Genomic DNA, 15,407 nt, shown 5'->3' on the forward strand with positions numbered 1-15,407 from the left:
TAGAGTTGTATCCCATTCTTTCAGTATAGAAGCAACACCCAGGGCAGCTACAGTAAAATAATAATAAACAATTTAAACCAAAAGCAAGTGGATCTCCCCATTTCCCTTCCATGCCAGTTTGGAATGTGATCAGTTTTAGGTCTGCTCTGTCCCTGTTCTGGATATTTTTTATGGAGAGGGGAATTCACCCACGCACAAAAATCATATTAAAATTGGACACATTGATCCCTAAAGTATGCATTTTCCATGCATTCTTCCCCCAAAATATAAATTTGTTTTCAGTGCATTCCCCCTAAAATAAGCATTTTTGCACATTTTTTCTATAAAATAATCATTTGTGTGTGTGTTTTCAAAAACTGACAGTATCATAGAATTCATAGAAATGCAAAATCCAATAGATTACTGTATTCCAAAGCACATATAATTCAGGCCAGCAAACTAGGTTGGTTGGCTTTAAAATGCAGACTTGGAAAAAAAAAATATCTTCCATCCTTACATAAAACATCAGAATCAGCATAAGAATGAAGCTTTGCTCTTCATGCATGCCTCAGGAAAAATTCTCAGATAATTTCCTGGGTTCACCTTTTTAAAAAGAATAAAATTTATCAGGATCTGACAAAAGTGTCTATCCACATCTGATGAACCAATGCACAGGCAAAGTTTGTGTAAAATGAACCAGGGAAGCTTTTGCCAACACAAGGCTTCCCTTTCCCATCCCCATCAAATAAATTTGAATTATCAGAAAATTTCTACTTGACGCTCCTCCACCTGGCGTCAAGGCTTACAGGCATTTAAACTGGGGATTCCAGGGTATTGATTGCCTAGTTAATGAACATGGGCAATAAACACAGAATTGACTGCTTTGCCATTGTGGAGTTTGGTTCTTATAAAATGACAGTAACTTTGCCAAGGGAACCTTAGGATTATCATCACAGCCCCGAAAAGCTTCTGAAGCAGCCCCAGGACACAGTTTGAAAACAACTGATCTCAGCTGTAGTTACGGCAAAAGCAGAGATCAGGAATAAGCAAGCACTGTGCCAGAGGGGCTTGTAGAGTAGGGAATGAGTTCAGTAAGACATATCCAACTCAAACAAACTCAGTAAAACAAAACAAATCCAGAAGGCTTTAGCAAACTCACCAGCCAACATGGCCTGCATGAAAGTTGCTTGTTGAACCAAAAACTGGTGTGATATTGAACCCCAAGTGTGCAAGGAAAGCTGTTTGCTGCCTCCCTGAAGTGCGGTGTTCTTGCGTAACATCTGTCTGGGTTTGCTTTCTGCCCAAATGAATTGCTTTTGCAACTGGATTCAGTCTTTTGTGAGCATGTGCATCTTGCATCGTTCAAACCTGAAGCATGATTTAATTGGGAAATGGATAACATCTGGTAGCTACTTTAAAGAAAACAGGTAAATGGGACGGCACAGAAATCTGAGGTTGCTGAATCCTAAAATTTCAAGATGCTTGACTATGTTTTATTGAATAAGTTTTATTTTTATTTTTCAAAGTTTAATTTATGGGTGTCAAACTGAAATGAATTTGAATTTGGTGGGCCAAATTTCCACCCACCAGATGGTTTGAAAGAACATCTGTTCATGAACAACAATCCCAGCCTCCTTTTTCAAAAAGCAGTCTGAAGTGCCTGCTTGGGGGCAGATCTACTCATAAGGAAGGAGGCTGATCTACAAGGCTCCTTCCAACTCTATGATTATAAATAATCCGGCCTGCTTCTTTCCCATAAGTGGTGCCTACTTGCCAGACTAAGGCGGCAACTTTCTGCATGATCTAGGAGGCTGGATTGAATTATTCAAAAGCAGCTTTGAATTCCTTGACAAAAAGTGGGGTGTATTTAAAAAATCGATGATAGGTAGATAGATAGATAGATAGATAGATAGATAGATAGATAGATAGATGATAGATAGATGATGATGATAGATAGATAGATAGATAGATAGATAGATAGATGATAGATAGATGATAGATAGATAGATAGATAGATAGATAGATAGATAGATAGATAGATAACTACCCCCTGTTCATCCCTTCCTCTCCTTCCTCCCCCCCCCCCTTAGGAAATATAAAAAGGTAAAGGGACCCCTTCCCATTAGGTCCAGTCGTGGCCGACTCTGGGGTTGTGGCATTCATCTCGCTTTCTTGGCTGAGGGGGCCGGTGGGCAGCATGACTAAGCCTCTTCTGGCGAACCAGAGCAGCGCACGGAAACGCCGTTTACCTTCCCGCCAGAGCGGTACCTATTCATCTACTTGCACTTTGACGTGCTTTCGAACTGCTAGGTTGGCAGTAGCAGGGACTGAGCAACAGGAGCTCACCCCGTCGCGGGGATTCGAACCACCGACATTCTGATCAGCAAGTCCTAGGCTCTATGGTTTAACCCAAAGCGCCACCTGCGTCCCCTTAGGAACATAGGAAGCTGCCTTATACTGTGTCTGACCATTACAGAGCATCTTGCTCTGTAATGTCTATACTGACTGGCAGTGGCTTTTCAGGGTTCCAGTCAGGTTGTCTCTCCCATCCTTACCTGGAGATTCCAGGGATTAAACCTGGGAGCTTCTGCATGCAAAGCAATGCTTGACCACTGACCTACAACCCTTCTCACAGCAGCAGCAAACATATCTAGGAGTCCTGGTAGAATATGATATGGCTGGGGGTAAGTGGCAGGTGGGGAAATGGTTAAACATCACCTCATTCCTCTCCCCCATAAATTATGCCACATGCACGTCTCTAAGTGCTTTTTAAAAAGATGTATGACAGATAAAAAAAGATGTATAGCAGAGACATCACCTTGCCAACAAAGTTCCATATAGTGAAAGCTATGGTTTTCCCAGTCGTGATGTATGGAAGTGAGAGCTGGACCATAAAGAAGGCTGATCGCGGAAGAATTGATGCTTTTGAATTCTGGTGTTGGAGAAGACTCTTGAGAGTCCCATGGACTGCAAGAAGATCATTCTGAAGGAAATCAGCCCTGAGTGCTCACTGGAAGGACAGATCCTGAAGCTGAGATTCCAGTACTTTGGCCACCTCATGAGAAGAGAAGACTCCCTGGAAAAGACCCTGATGTTGGGAAAGATGGAGGGCACAAGGAGAAGGGGACGACACAGGACGAGATGGTTGGACAGTGTTCTCGAAGCTACCAGCATGAGTATGACCAAACTGCGGGAGGCAGTGGAAGACAGGAGTGCCTGGCGTGCTCTGGTCCATGGGGTCATGAAGAGTCGGACACGACTAAACGACTAAACAACAACAACATGGGAGATATCCTGCTTCCCATACCCTGGCCTTCCACGGTTGATCATTTATATTGCCTCCTTTAATCAAAGGATTGACGTGAAGCACAGTCAACATCTAGAAAGCATTTAAAGGCTATCACAGCATATCTTGCTGAGCCAAGAACTCATACACCTGCTTCTTTGTCCCCTACAAAATAAAGCCTCAGCTCTGGGCTTGTTCATCAGAGTTGCAAGATGGGGGGGAAGAATGTTTGTGGCTGTCTGTGGAATGCTCACAAGAGGAGCATTATTCATAAGCTCTAATTAAAAGCATCTTGAGTGTCTCTCTTCACTGCCAGCTGAGTTATGAAATTCCACTGAATTCCTGAGAACCATTCTGGATGCTTTAAATTGACTAAAATGTGATTCTCTTGTTATTCCGGTTGTCTCTTCTCTCAGCTCAGTCAACTACAGCAAGCATCATTGTCTTGGTTTTGGCAGAGATTGGGCAAACATGGCGTGTAATGGTTCACTCAGTAGTGTGTAATTGAAGCATATTACTATCCAGATAATTTCCCCTTTAACTAAAAGGGCTCATATTCTTCACAGTGAATTCCACGTCTAATACTTTGCTCCTGATATTAGCGGCCGCACAAGAGCACACATGCTTAGACTGGGATGTTGCAATACTGGGATAGATAGATCGAAAGTCTGCCTCAGTATAAAACATGTTGGCACGTTCAAACCATTTTGAGTTCATATGTTAAGAAAAGCACTGTGAAATATTTCAGGGTGTCAGGCACAGGTGTTTCCCAGATCTTTTTTGAAAAACTAGCTTATTTCCCTTCTGAACCAGTTTTGCCCAGATTTATGCATATGTATGTTCTGTCCGGGATGTGGGTGGCGCTGTGGCACAGAGCCTAGGACTTGCTGATCAGAAGGTCGGCGGTTCGAATCCCCACAACGGGGTGAGCTCCTGTTGCTCAGTCCCTGCTCCTGCCAACCTAGCAGTTTGAAAGCACGTCAAAGTGCAAGTAGATCAATAGGTACCGCTCCGGTGGGAAGGTAAACGGTGTTTCCATGCACTGCTCTGGTTCGCCAGAAGCAGCTTAGTCATGCTGGCCACATGACCCAGAAGCTGTACGCCGGCTCCCTCGGCCAATAAAGCGAGATGAGTGTCGCAACCCCAGAGCTGGCCATGACTGGACCTAATGGTCAGGGGTCCCTTTACCTTTACTATTTTCTGTTCTGATTTTGCGTTTATTTGTTTTTGTTTTTTTAAAATGAAATAATATTTTCTCTCAATGTTTAATCACACTCCCTCCCTAAAATAGACATTTTAATATAACTTTTGCTACAAATTTGAGCTGAGAATTTCATCACATAATTTGACCAGTGTGAAATCCAAATAGTACCTGCATTTCAATCCACACATTAATCCAGGAGCAATGCTGGATTAAGGTGCTTGGGGGCCCTGGTGAAATTTCCAAAAGGAGCCAAGCTGAGAAAATAAGGCACAAGCTGGTTAAGCAGAATTTGTGGAAACCTCCTAAAGACAGTAAAAAAACGTCCTATTCTGTATATCTCCAAATGGGACAGGTGTTGCACTTTTTGCCTTCGAATTTGACTAGTTATTTTATATCCTAATTCCTATCCAAGAGATTCCTGCATTACAGAACGTTGGACTTGATTCCCCTAGGGGTGCCTTCCAGCTGTACAATTCAGTGATTCTATGAATGGAGAACTCATCCATTCAGAATAAAAAGAGACATCAAAAATTAAATTCAAACACCGCCTATTCTTCCGCATCATTCTTTTGTGTATGCAGACCCAGAATTAGCTGTCATGCCTGCAAGTGTTAAGGATATAGCAGAGGCTGAGATGTCTGAGCAGGTGACGCTTTGAAGAGGCAAGTAGGAGACTTGCCTCTAAACTGAGCAACACACAATAGCTATATATCAGAAACAGTCAATTTTTGACTACAGGAAGCCCGCAACTTATGTGAGGCTTACGTTCCAGGGATTGTGCGTAAAGCCAAAATCACGTATGGTCAAACCACATTGGGTGCAATGGCTGGTGGGCTTGCCAGAGTCAAATGGCAACCTCTTCCCACCCCCCAATTAATTAATTAATTAATTAATTAATTAATATTAACATTGACAAGCCTGCATGGCTGAATACACACATTAAATGCACATGAGCAGGGAGTGTTTCGTATGCCTTCTTTTGGGGGGGGGGGGCAGCTGGTTCTCACTTTTTAACCTGCCTTATGGTGTGTGTAGGAGGAGCCATGACTCCATGGCAGAACATATGCTTTGAAGGAATTAGGTCCCAGTTTCAGGCCCTGTCATTTCCAGTTTAAAAGATCTCAGACTAGAAATCCTCCAAACTGGTGCTCTCCAGAGTAGCCAGTGCTAGGCTTGATAGACCAGTGTTCCAGTTCAATATATAATGTTCACATGTTCACATACTGTATATACACTGATACAGGTTAGCTTCTTTCCTTCTTGCTTTCTTTTTTAGGCTTGGAAATCTCTTGGGATGGAGACAGCTTTGTGGAAGTCATGGCTCCACCACATCTTAAGGGCAGGCTCTGTGGTCTATGTGGCAACTACAATGGACACAAGAGAGATGACCTGATCGGAGGCGATGGGAATTTCAAGTTTGATGTGGATGACTTTGCCGAGTCGTGGCGTGTGGAGTCAAATGAATTCTGTACTCGCCCTCCAAAGAAACAGTTTCCAGAACTGTGCCAAGGAACAGTGAGAGTAAAACTCCGCGCCCATCGGGAATGCCAGAAACTCAAAGCATGGGATTTTCAGACGTGCCACTCAACTGTGGACTACACTACGTTTTATCGGTAAGCTTAGCAAAGCAGGAACCTGCTGAAAATCCACTGGAAATGAAAAAGAGGTTGAGGGGACGGGGTTACACAAGTAGTTAGTAAAGAATGGTAGCTATGCTATGTAAGACACCTTAAAGCAAAAGAGTGGTAATTTCAGTCCACAGTGGGCCAAAATGTATTCTCCTCATGCCAGTTTTGAAATACTGTTGAGGTATATGGGACTGAAATTGCAGCCATGCAAATAAGTTAGCCAAGACTGCCAACCCCAAAATACCTTTGCTTAGCAAAGTAGGAAATAAATAAACTTGCCATTAAGCAACAGTCAATTTGCTCTGAGGAAGCTCACACTGGATATTGGCTAGTATGCTATTAAGAGGTTAATAGCAAGGAGTAGTCATCATTGTCAGGCGGGACGCAGGTGGCGCTGTGGGTTAAAGCCTCAGTGCCTAGGGCTTGCCGATCGAAAGGTCGGCGGTTCGAATCCCTGCGGTGGGGTGCGCTCCCGCTGCTCGGTCCCAGCGCCTGCCAACCTAGCAGTTCGAAAGCACCTCCGGGTGCAAGTAGATAAATAGGGACCGCTTACCAGCGGGAAGGTAAACGGCGTTTCCGTGTGCGGCTCTGGCTCGCCAGAGCAGCGATGTCACGCTGGCCACGTGACCCGGAAGTGTCTCCGGACAGCGCTGGCCCCTGGCCTCTTGAGTGAGATGGGCGCACAACCCCAGAGTCTGTCAAGACTGGCCCGTACGGGCAGGGGTACCTTTACCTTTTTAGTCATCATTGTCAAGGAAACTAATTGACACTGCCTATTAAAGGTAAAGTAACAAAACTCAACCCCAAATGACATAAAAGAGGTAGAAAGCTTGGTTGATATTTCTCTCAAACATTTTGTTTGTTCTGTAAGGCCATTCAAAGCTAAACAGTATCCTTTTGAAAGGTTCACAATATATTTTCTAAAGGGATTTGTGCCTTCACAGCAAGAAAACGTTGCTATGCATTCTGATAGGTGGAAAAAAGGATTTAATGGTCATTGATGGTGAAGGTTTATAAATGAAAATGGTTTCAAATGATAATGGATAATTTATAGCGGCTTGCCTGAATGATCACCTAGCTGGGATTCTTACTTACCAGAGGGGACCAGACAAGTTGCTATTCACAAGCTTGCCCTGTGAGCATTTAAAACAGATCTGCTTAGTGTGGTTGTGCTAATAGCATAATTTGCTCATTTGAGTATAAACCATGAAAAATACTTTTCTGAGGTTAGCTTTATCTGCTAGGATGACAAAGGGAAAATCAAATCTAGGTTCATCTAAGTCCATGGAAATGTTAACACATTTCTTCATCCAAACTATGAGGACATCACTTTCTGTTTCTTGTTCAGCACGTATGTAGCCATCTTCCAGCAAATATACAACTTTTTTATTTCATTGGATTTTGGCTGGTGTGAAAGATAAAGGCATATTGATTTTGGACTGCACAAAGGTGGGTAAAAGTAACTGTGCTTCAGAGTTTACACATCTGTCACGACTGTGCTGGCATTTCTCCAATGTTTTCTGCAGTGAAGGAAATGAAAGGTAGATGAACGTCTCTAAACCCAAAGTGAATATATACTAAGAGTTATGTCCCGTGCTTAGTGTTATTAGTCTGTTTCCCCCCACTTTATGTCACATTTACTGCTTGTTATTTTGGTGCAGACAAGGAATATACGTATGATTGCCATAAAGAGTGTGATGACTGCAGAAAGTGTATTGCACTTCTGGATGATAAACGGCATCTGTGGAAATTCATGTGTGTTAGGTAAAGGTAAAGGTACCCCTGCCCGTACGGGCCAGTCTTGCCAGACTCTAGGGTTGTGCGCTCATCTCACTCTAGAGGCCAGGAGCCAGCGCTGTCCGCAGACACTTCCGGGTCACGTGGCCAGCGTGACAAAGCTGCATCTGGCGAGCCAGAGCAGCACATGGAACGCCGTTTACCTTCCCACTGGTAAGCGGTCCCTATTTATCTACTTGCACCCGGGGGTGCTTTCGAACTGCTAGGTTGGCAGGCGCTGGGACCGAACGACGGGAGCGCACCCCGCCGCGGGGATTCGAACCGCTGACCATGCGATCAGCAAGTCCTAGGCGCTGAGGTTTTACCCACAATGCCACCCACGTTACTTATTCCCTAATGGCTTCGCCCCAAACAAGCCTTGATGAAGGCTTCACAGATACTGTCAACAGCATGGGAGTTGGTTGCACATGATGTGATCCCACCTGTGATTAGCATGATCATATAGACAGACCCCTTTCCCCCACCTACATGGCTTCTCCCCAAACAGCTGCAATTCAGTTGGATGGAAAATGCATAATTTGGGTGGTTGGCCTCACTCACGTAATCTACACAAAGGCCACTGGGTTCACAACACACAGAAGCAACTCTTAAGCGCCCGACTGCGATAGTGCAGAAGACTGGAGAGCTGAAATATGTGAAAAGGATGAGATTAATACCACAATATATTATATACTAGGTACATGGGTGGTGCTGTGGGTTAAACCACAGAGCCTAGGAATTGCCGATCAGAAGGTCGGCAATTCGAATCCCCGCAACGTGGTGAGCTCCTGTTGCTTGGTCCCTGCTCCTGCCAACCTAGCAGTTCAAAAGCACGTCAAAGTGCAAGTAGATAAATAGATACCGCTGTGGCGGGAAGGTAAACGGTGTTTCCGTGCGCTGCTCTGGTTCGCCAGAAGCGGCTTAGTCATGCTGGCCACATGAACCGGAAGCTCCCTCGGCCAATAAAGCGAGATGAGCGCCACAACCCCAGAGTCGGCCACGACTGGACCTAATGGCCAAGGGTACCTTTACCTATATTATATACTGAACCTGAAGCAATGCTGAAATGTAGTTCAAAAAAGAAGAAAGGGTATTTTGTTTTCCTCTGTTGTGCTAGATCAACAAAGAGCATTAGGAATGCTTGTGCAAGGGAGAACTGTTGTCTGTATTTCGGCAACAGTTTAAATTTTATTGCTGCCATTTTTCACAGGTAAGTGATGAAAACTGGAAATGAGGACCAGGTACGGAGGAATCGGGCTTTATTTCATCAAGCACAGCATCTGCGCTTTTCTTTCCGTAATGGGGAGTTCCCCCTATTTCCTCTTCTTAAGGTTCTTATGATGAATTTAGTGTACTCAATTTCTTGACACCAGGAACAAAAGTGATTTATATCTTGGCAAAGGCAGATACCAAACATCACAGCAAAAAATGATGTGCAAAGGTTACTGTAGCTAGTTTCCTCTTTCCACATAGAAAATAAAATTGCACGTGGCCAGAATTTTTGTAAAGGTTATGTCTTCTGAAGATTAGGTGCTTTACTTCAAAGAGCACACTATTGCTAAACTATTTATGACTTTAAAAACAAAAATCCAGGCCCTGCTTGATCAGAAGAAGGTCCATCTTACCCAACGTCCTGTTATCCACAGTCAGTGCCGGATTTACGTATACGCAAAACAAGCTATAGCTTAGGGCCCCACTCTCTTGGGGCCCCCCAAAAAGATAAAAGGGGGGGAACTGGATGTACATTTCCAAAATATAAGATAAAAAACAAATAAAACCTACATACGGCAACAGTGTTTTGTGTAGGCTCCTATGATGTAAGTAATGTCAGGAGTTCAGCCTACACTCGAGTAGGACCCTGGCAGAGACACATACCCAAATGGCATGTTCTCTCCCTCCTGGTCGATTGTCGGGAGGTTCAAAAGCTTCCTTCAGCCCAAATATCACAGCGACCGATGCCAACCGACACCGGCACACTTAGGGATCCGCAGAGTTTGCACATCATGCGTGACAGACCTCAGCAACTCAGCATTTTGGCTAATCTACTTTATTTACATATAAACACACACGGAGCACTGCAACATGGCTCCCTCTCTCTCTAGCATCAGACAGCAAAGAGAAAAAGGACAAAAGACAATAGTCCCACTTCACGGAACACAGTAACACAAACATCCTGTCTCCGTCACATCCCACTCTGTGGAGTCAAAGCATCATGTGATAGACAAAAATCCCATGACTGCAGGCATGGAGCAGGAATTCTAACAAGCCTGCTCCCTAATATATCACTGGTTTGCTCATTTCCATATAGCATATATGCAACACAAAAAACAGTGGCAATTTGTTGTTGACAAAGGACAGCTGGACATATAAAGGGCCCCATTACCTTCAGTAGCTTAGGGCCTCATCAAACCTATATCCAGCCCTGTCCACAGTGGTCAGCCAAACGCCGATTTATCTGATCCCTTTAAAAATAGGGAAAAAACTTAAACTTATATATATAAGCTGTCTACATAGCTGATCAGCTGATCACCACTAAATTTGTAACAAATTCCAAAGTACTTCCTTTTTGCCTGTCCTCAATCTCTCGCCATGCAGCTTTGTTGGATAATTCTGGTTCTAGAATTATGAATTTCACTGGCAGGTGAGGCAGGGTTGGGAGAAAAGGAAGTGCTGCTCCACACACACTGCATAGTTACAACTACAAGTGGAAGTGATGACCACCAACTCTGATGGCTTTAAAAGAGGATTAGGCAAATTCATGGATTATAAGGCTCTCTGTGGGTACTAGCCACACTGACTATGTTCTGCATCCACTATCAGAGGCAGGAAGCCTCCAAATGGCTCCAAATCATAGGCGGTAGAATGTGGTTGTGTTAGGGTCCTGTTTGCTGGGCTTCCATGGGTGTCTGTTGGCCATTATGAGAACAGGAGCCATTGGCCTGATCCGTCAGGCTCTTCCTTTGTTGTTGTTGTTGTTTAGTGTGTCCGCCTCTTCATGACCCCCTGGACCAGAGCACGCCAGGCACTTCTGTCTTCCACTGCCTCCCACAGTTTGGTCAAATTCATGCTGATAGCTTCGAGAACACTGTCCAACCATCTCGCCCTCTGTCGTCCTTCTCCTTGTGCCCTCCATCTTTCCCAACATCAGGGTCTTTTCCAGGGAGTCTTCTCTTCTCATGAGGTGGCCAAAGTCTTGGAGCCTCAGCTTCACGATCTGTCCTTCCAGTGAGCACTCAGGGCTGATTTCCTTCAGAATGGATAGGTTTGATCTTTTTGCAGTCCATGGGACTCTGAAGAGTCTCCTCCAGCACCAGAATTCAAAAGCATCAATTCTTCGGCGATCAGCCTTCTTTATGGTCCAGCTCTCACTTCCATACATCACTACTGGGAAAACCATACCTTTAACTATACGGACCTTTGTTGGCAAGGTGATGTCTCTTCCTAAAATGGTTAAAAGGTGCAGGTTTGCACATAATAGACTTTTGGACCACAAACTTTATAGATGACGTGCAATTGTATTGTGTGAAAATGAGGTGAGCATCCTCGCCCTGGCCCGGGTTGATTTTTGGAGGTTGAGTTGTTCTGCAGATTTAATGTGTTATGGAAGAAGGAACATTCTGTAGATTGCAGGATTGTTGGCAGGCCCATTGCTTTCTTTCCATTCCAATGTTTTCTGTTTGAAACCTGAGCAGAAACACTGTGCCATTTTTATCCAGATCATCAACACTCTCTTAATTTTCACTACAGTGCTTTTTAAGAGATCTATTGTTGATAAGTTTTCTGAGAATTATATCTGTGCAAGAACATTTAAAATTATGATACGTTCTGAAATACCAAAAAAGGCAATCAACCAAGCATTTCAGCCATCTTATGACATTGTGTTAACAATGCAATTTCTGTGATGACATCTTAACTTCAGTTTTAAGATTCTTTTCTTGACTTGTGATTTATTCCCTATTTAGGAATCCAAAGCATACAGCAATGCCGCTATTTGGGTTAACTTTTATGTATGCAAAACTAAAATTTTGAGTTGCAGGTTGTTTGAAAAGTGCCCAAGGAACAGTGGCACCATGTAAGGAAAAGATACAGCTTTTAGTTCCTTTTCAAACTATAAGCAGTGATTGCATTAGAAGTTTAGACTCCCCTTTACTTTCTGCTCATTATTCTATTTAGCAAGAACATCCTTATTAGGCTACTTTTAAGGACATTGTGTGGGTTCCCTACCTACCTACTGTATGTGCTGTTCCACTTCCGGTCAGGTATATTCATGAGCAGATCTTCCCCACAGTAAATCTACTTGCTTGGTGGTGAGCCAGTAACAACTAAATGCAGACCATATTTTATCAGTAACCTGAACATGCACGGCTGTGTCTATATTACTCTGTCCACAGACAAAGTCTCTCTGCAAATGGTATGTTCTGGACTTATTGCCAAAAGTAACACCTTCAGACTCTCTAGCATGTTGATTCGGGTTGGTCAGGTGGTAGAGTCACCATTGGCAGAGCATACTCCTATGATGACACCATACACAGTTGTGACTTGTGACAGTTGCACACACTCCCCCGTGCTGTGGGATCAGACTACAGGGAAGTGATCGTCCACTGATAAGTTAATGTGTAGGAAATGGGTGTGCAAAATTCTAGTACAAGTTGTTAGCAAAGGGAGTGGGGAGGTGGCCACAAGTGGAAGGTGGCCTGAATGTTTGAAACTTCCTTCAATAAATAATTTTTTGAATTTCATTGTTAAAATTTAATATTTTGTTACTTTGTCAGGTTTTTGTGAAACAGAATTTACAAGAGGTTCCATAAGCGCTGTCTTTTATGCAGATATAATGTCTCCATATTCAAATGCTGAAATTTTAGTCTTTCAAATACCTGTTTATGTGCCATATGGCAATGCTCCAGTTAATGTGACTGCAACAATTAGTCCCAAATTAAGAAATCTAAGTGAGACTTTATGTGTAACAGTCTCTTGTTAAGGCGTCCCTACCAATGGAGGTATTTTTCTTTTTTCTGAAATCAGTCTCAGGCGGCCAAGTATCCATTAATTACAATGGTTAAATAGTATGTTCATTGGCATAGAAGAAAGTCACATACCTTGTTTTTTTTAAAACTGTATTGCTTTTTAATCACCTCCATCCAGACATAGAAAAGTAAAAGCTGATAGGCAATCTGGTAAAGGTAAAGGTAAAGGTACCCCTGCCCGTATGGGCCAGTCTTGACAGACTCTGGGGTTGTGCGCCCATCTCACTTAAGAGGCCAGGGGCCAGCGCTGTCCGGAGACACTTCCGGGTCACGTGGCCAGCGTGACATCGCTGCTCTGGCGAGCCAGAGCCGCACACGGAAACGCCGTTTACCTTCCCGCTGGTAAGCGGTCCCTATTTATCTACTTGCACCCGGAGGTGCTTTCGAACTGCTAGGTTGGCAGGCGCTGGGACCGAGCAGCGGGAGCGCACCCCGCCGCAGGGATTCGAACCGCCGACCTTTCGATCGGCAAGCCCTAGGCGCTGAGGCTTTAACCCACAGCGCCACCTGCGTCCCTAGGCAATCTGGTAGTTGGCCTCATTTAATGTAATCAGTTTTTGAAGCACATTTGGTATGATGCAAATGCAATTAATTTATCTGTGTTAAATAATCCTGTGTAGCAAGAGAAACACTGTTAGAAAAATAGGCCGCTGTGGAAAAATAACTAACATTTAAGTATGCATGGATGGAGACATACAACGTTTCCACTAGTCTAGAAAATATTCAGACTGAAACTAAGCAGGAAGATCTGGAATATGCCCTAGCCTTTTGAGAGGAACACAATAATGTAGGGCGTTTCCCCTTGATTCTGCCTTACCCTCTGTGCCCCAAACATAACCTGACTGAAACCTGAGGTGCACATGCAAGTCTACAGCCAATCCTGAGCACAGGATAGAAGTAATTCCCATTGAATTTAGTGAAGCTTAGTCCCAGGAACCTTCATATAAGATTGGTAATTCAGACTCATGCGAGTGAAGTAGAATTTGCTTTATGCAACTCTTTATCTATTGTACCTTCAAGATATGGAGTGTATTAAATACCTAGGAATCTATGTAATAATAATAATAATAATAATAATAATAATAATAATAATTAAAGGTAAAGGTAAAGGTACCCCTGCCCGTACGGGCCAGTCTTGCCAGACTCTAGGGTTGTGCGCCCATCTCACTTAAGAGGCCGGGGGCCAGCGCTGTCCGGAGACACTTCCGGGTCACGTGGCCAGCATGACATCGCTGCATGATGCCATTTACCTTCCCGCTAGTAAGCGGTCCCTATTTATCTACTTGCACCCGGGGGTGCTTTCGAACTGCTAGGTTGGCAAGCGCTGGGACCAAGCAACGGGAGCGCACCCCGCCGCGGGGATTCAAACCGCCGACCTTTCGATCGGCAAGCCCTAGGCGCTGAGGCTTTTACCCACAGCGCCACCTGCGTCCCTAATAATAATAATTAATAATGATTTATTTATACCCCATCCATCTGGCTGGGTTTTCCCAGCCACTCTGGGCGGCTCTCAGCAGAATAGTAAAACACAATAAAACATCAAACATTAAAAACTTCCCTAAACAGGGCTGCCTTCAGATGTATTCTAAATGCACAACAGCATTAAGGGTGTGTGTGTGTGTCTTTTTTACATAGCATTTAGCTACCACCCCTACAACTTCTACAGTTTGGTTCTGTGATTCCACAGTACTGCTCATAGAGACTATTTATAATTACTTCTTGCTTAAAAACTTTCCTTAGTATTATTTTCTATAACTTTGAACACAGCCACAGATGTTTTCAACCACCCAACAACACCATTGGCGCTTGTGCTTGCCAGTTAGATGATATCAGGGCTCAACTCAGATTAGTATTTTTCAGAATATCCATGAACATCTGCCCATTATAAGGTATTTCATACAGTACAGAGAACTATACTTGTCTGTTTTATAGAAGTACCCCAGGAACCTTGAAGTTGGAGGAAACCCACTGCCCCCCCCCTTGTGTTTGTGGTTATTACAGCTGTAAAACATTGAAACTATGCCAGAGGATTCACAGATGTCTTTCCCCATTGAGATACTGGGATGCTGAGAAGGAGGGTGTGCGGGTTGGACATCAGATTCTGACAAGACCGCAGCGCTGGGCAGACATCACTCACCTGGGACTCCCAATGGCTTCCTTCCAGTCTAGGAATGGCGTATCTCCCCTATGACCCACTTTATGCTCTCCCTCTTTGAGAAGCTAATGATTTTTGTTGTTGCTCTTCAGGAGCTGGGAAAGAATTTATAGGGAAACCAGATGAAGAAGCATACTATTTTGTAATTAGAACTTAGAAGTTATTCTTGGTTAAAAAAGATGGCATGTCAGGAATGCTCCTTTTGGTCCCCCCTAATTATACAATGGTACCATGTTTCTATATTAAGTAGATATGGTTTCTTAGCAGGAACACACAATTCTCTCTCTAGTTCTACTGCGTGCTTGTTATTTTTATCCAGCAGAAATCCCTAGCTTTTTGGTTCATTACTCGAGTC

At 43.7% G+C, this 15,407-nt stretch overlaps 1 protein-coding gene across 1 annotated transcript in view; it reads left to right on the forward strand.

Moving 5' to 3' along the window:
* The window catches only part of BMPER (BMP binding endothelial regulator), a 174,269-nt gene that overhangs the window by 116,830 nt on the left and 42,032 nt on the right, over positions 1-15,407 (forward strand). Inside the window, exon 13 of the mRNA XM_079947587.1 lies at positions 5,746-6,082. Coding sequence (XP_079803713.1) covers positions 5,746-6,082 — 337 coding nt within the window. The remainder of the gene's footprint in view (positions 1-5,745; positions 6,083-15,407) is intronic.

Source organism: Podarcis cretensis (assembly GCF_951804945.1).
Source record: "Podarcis cretensis genome assembly, chromosome: 12".
Taxonomy (NCBI): Eukaryota; Metazoa; Chordata; class Lepidosauria; order Squamata; family Lacertidae; genus Podarcis; species Podarcis cretensis.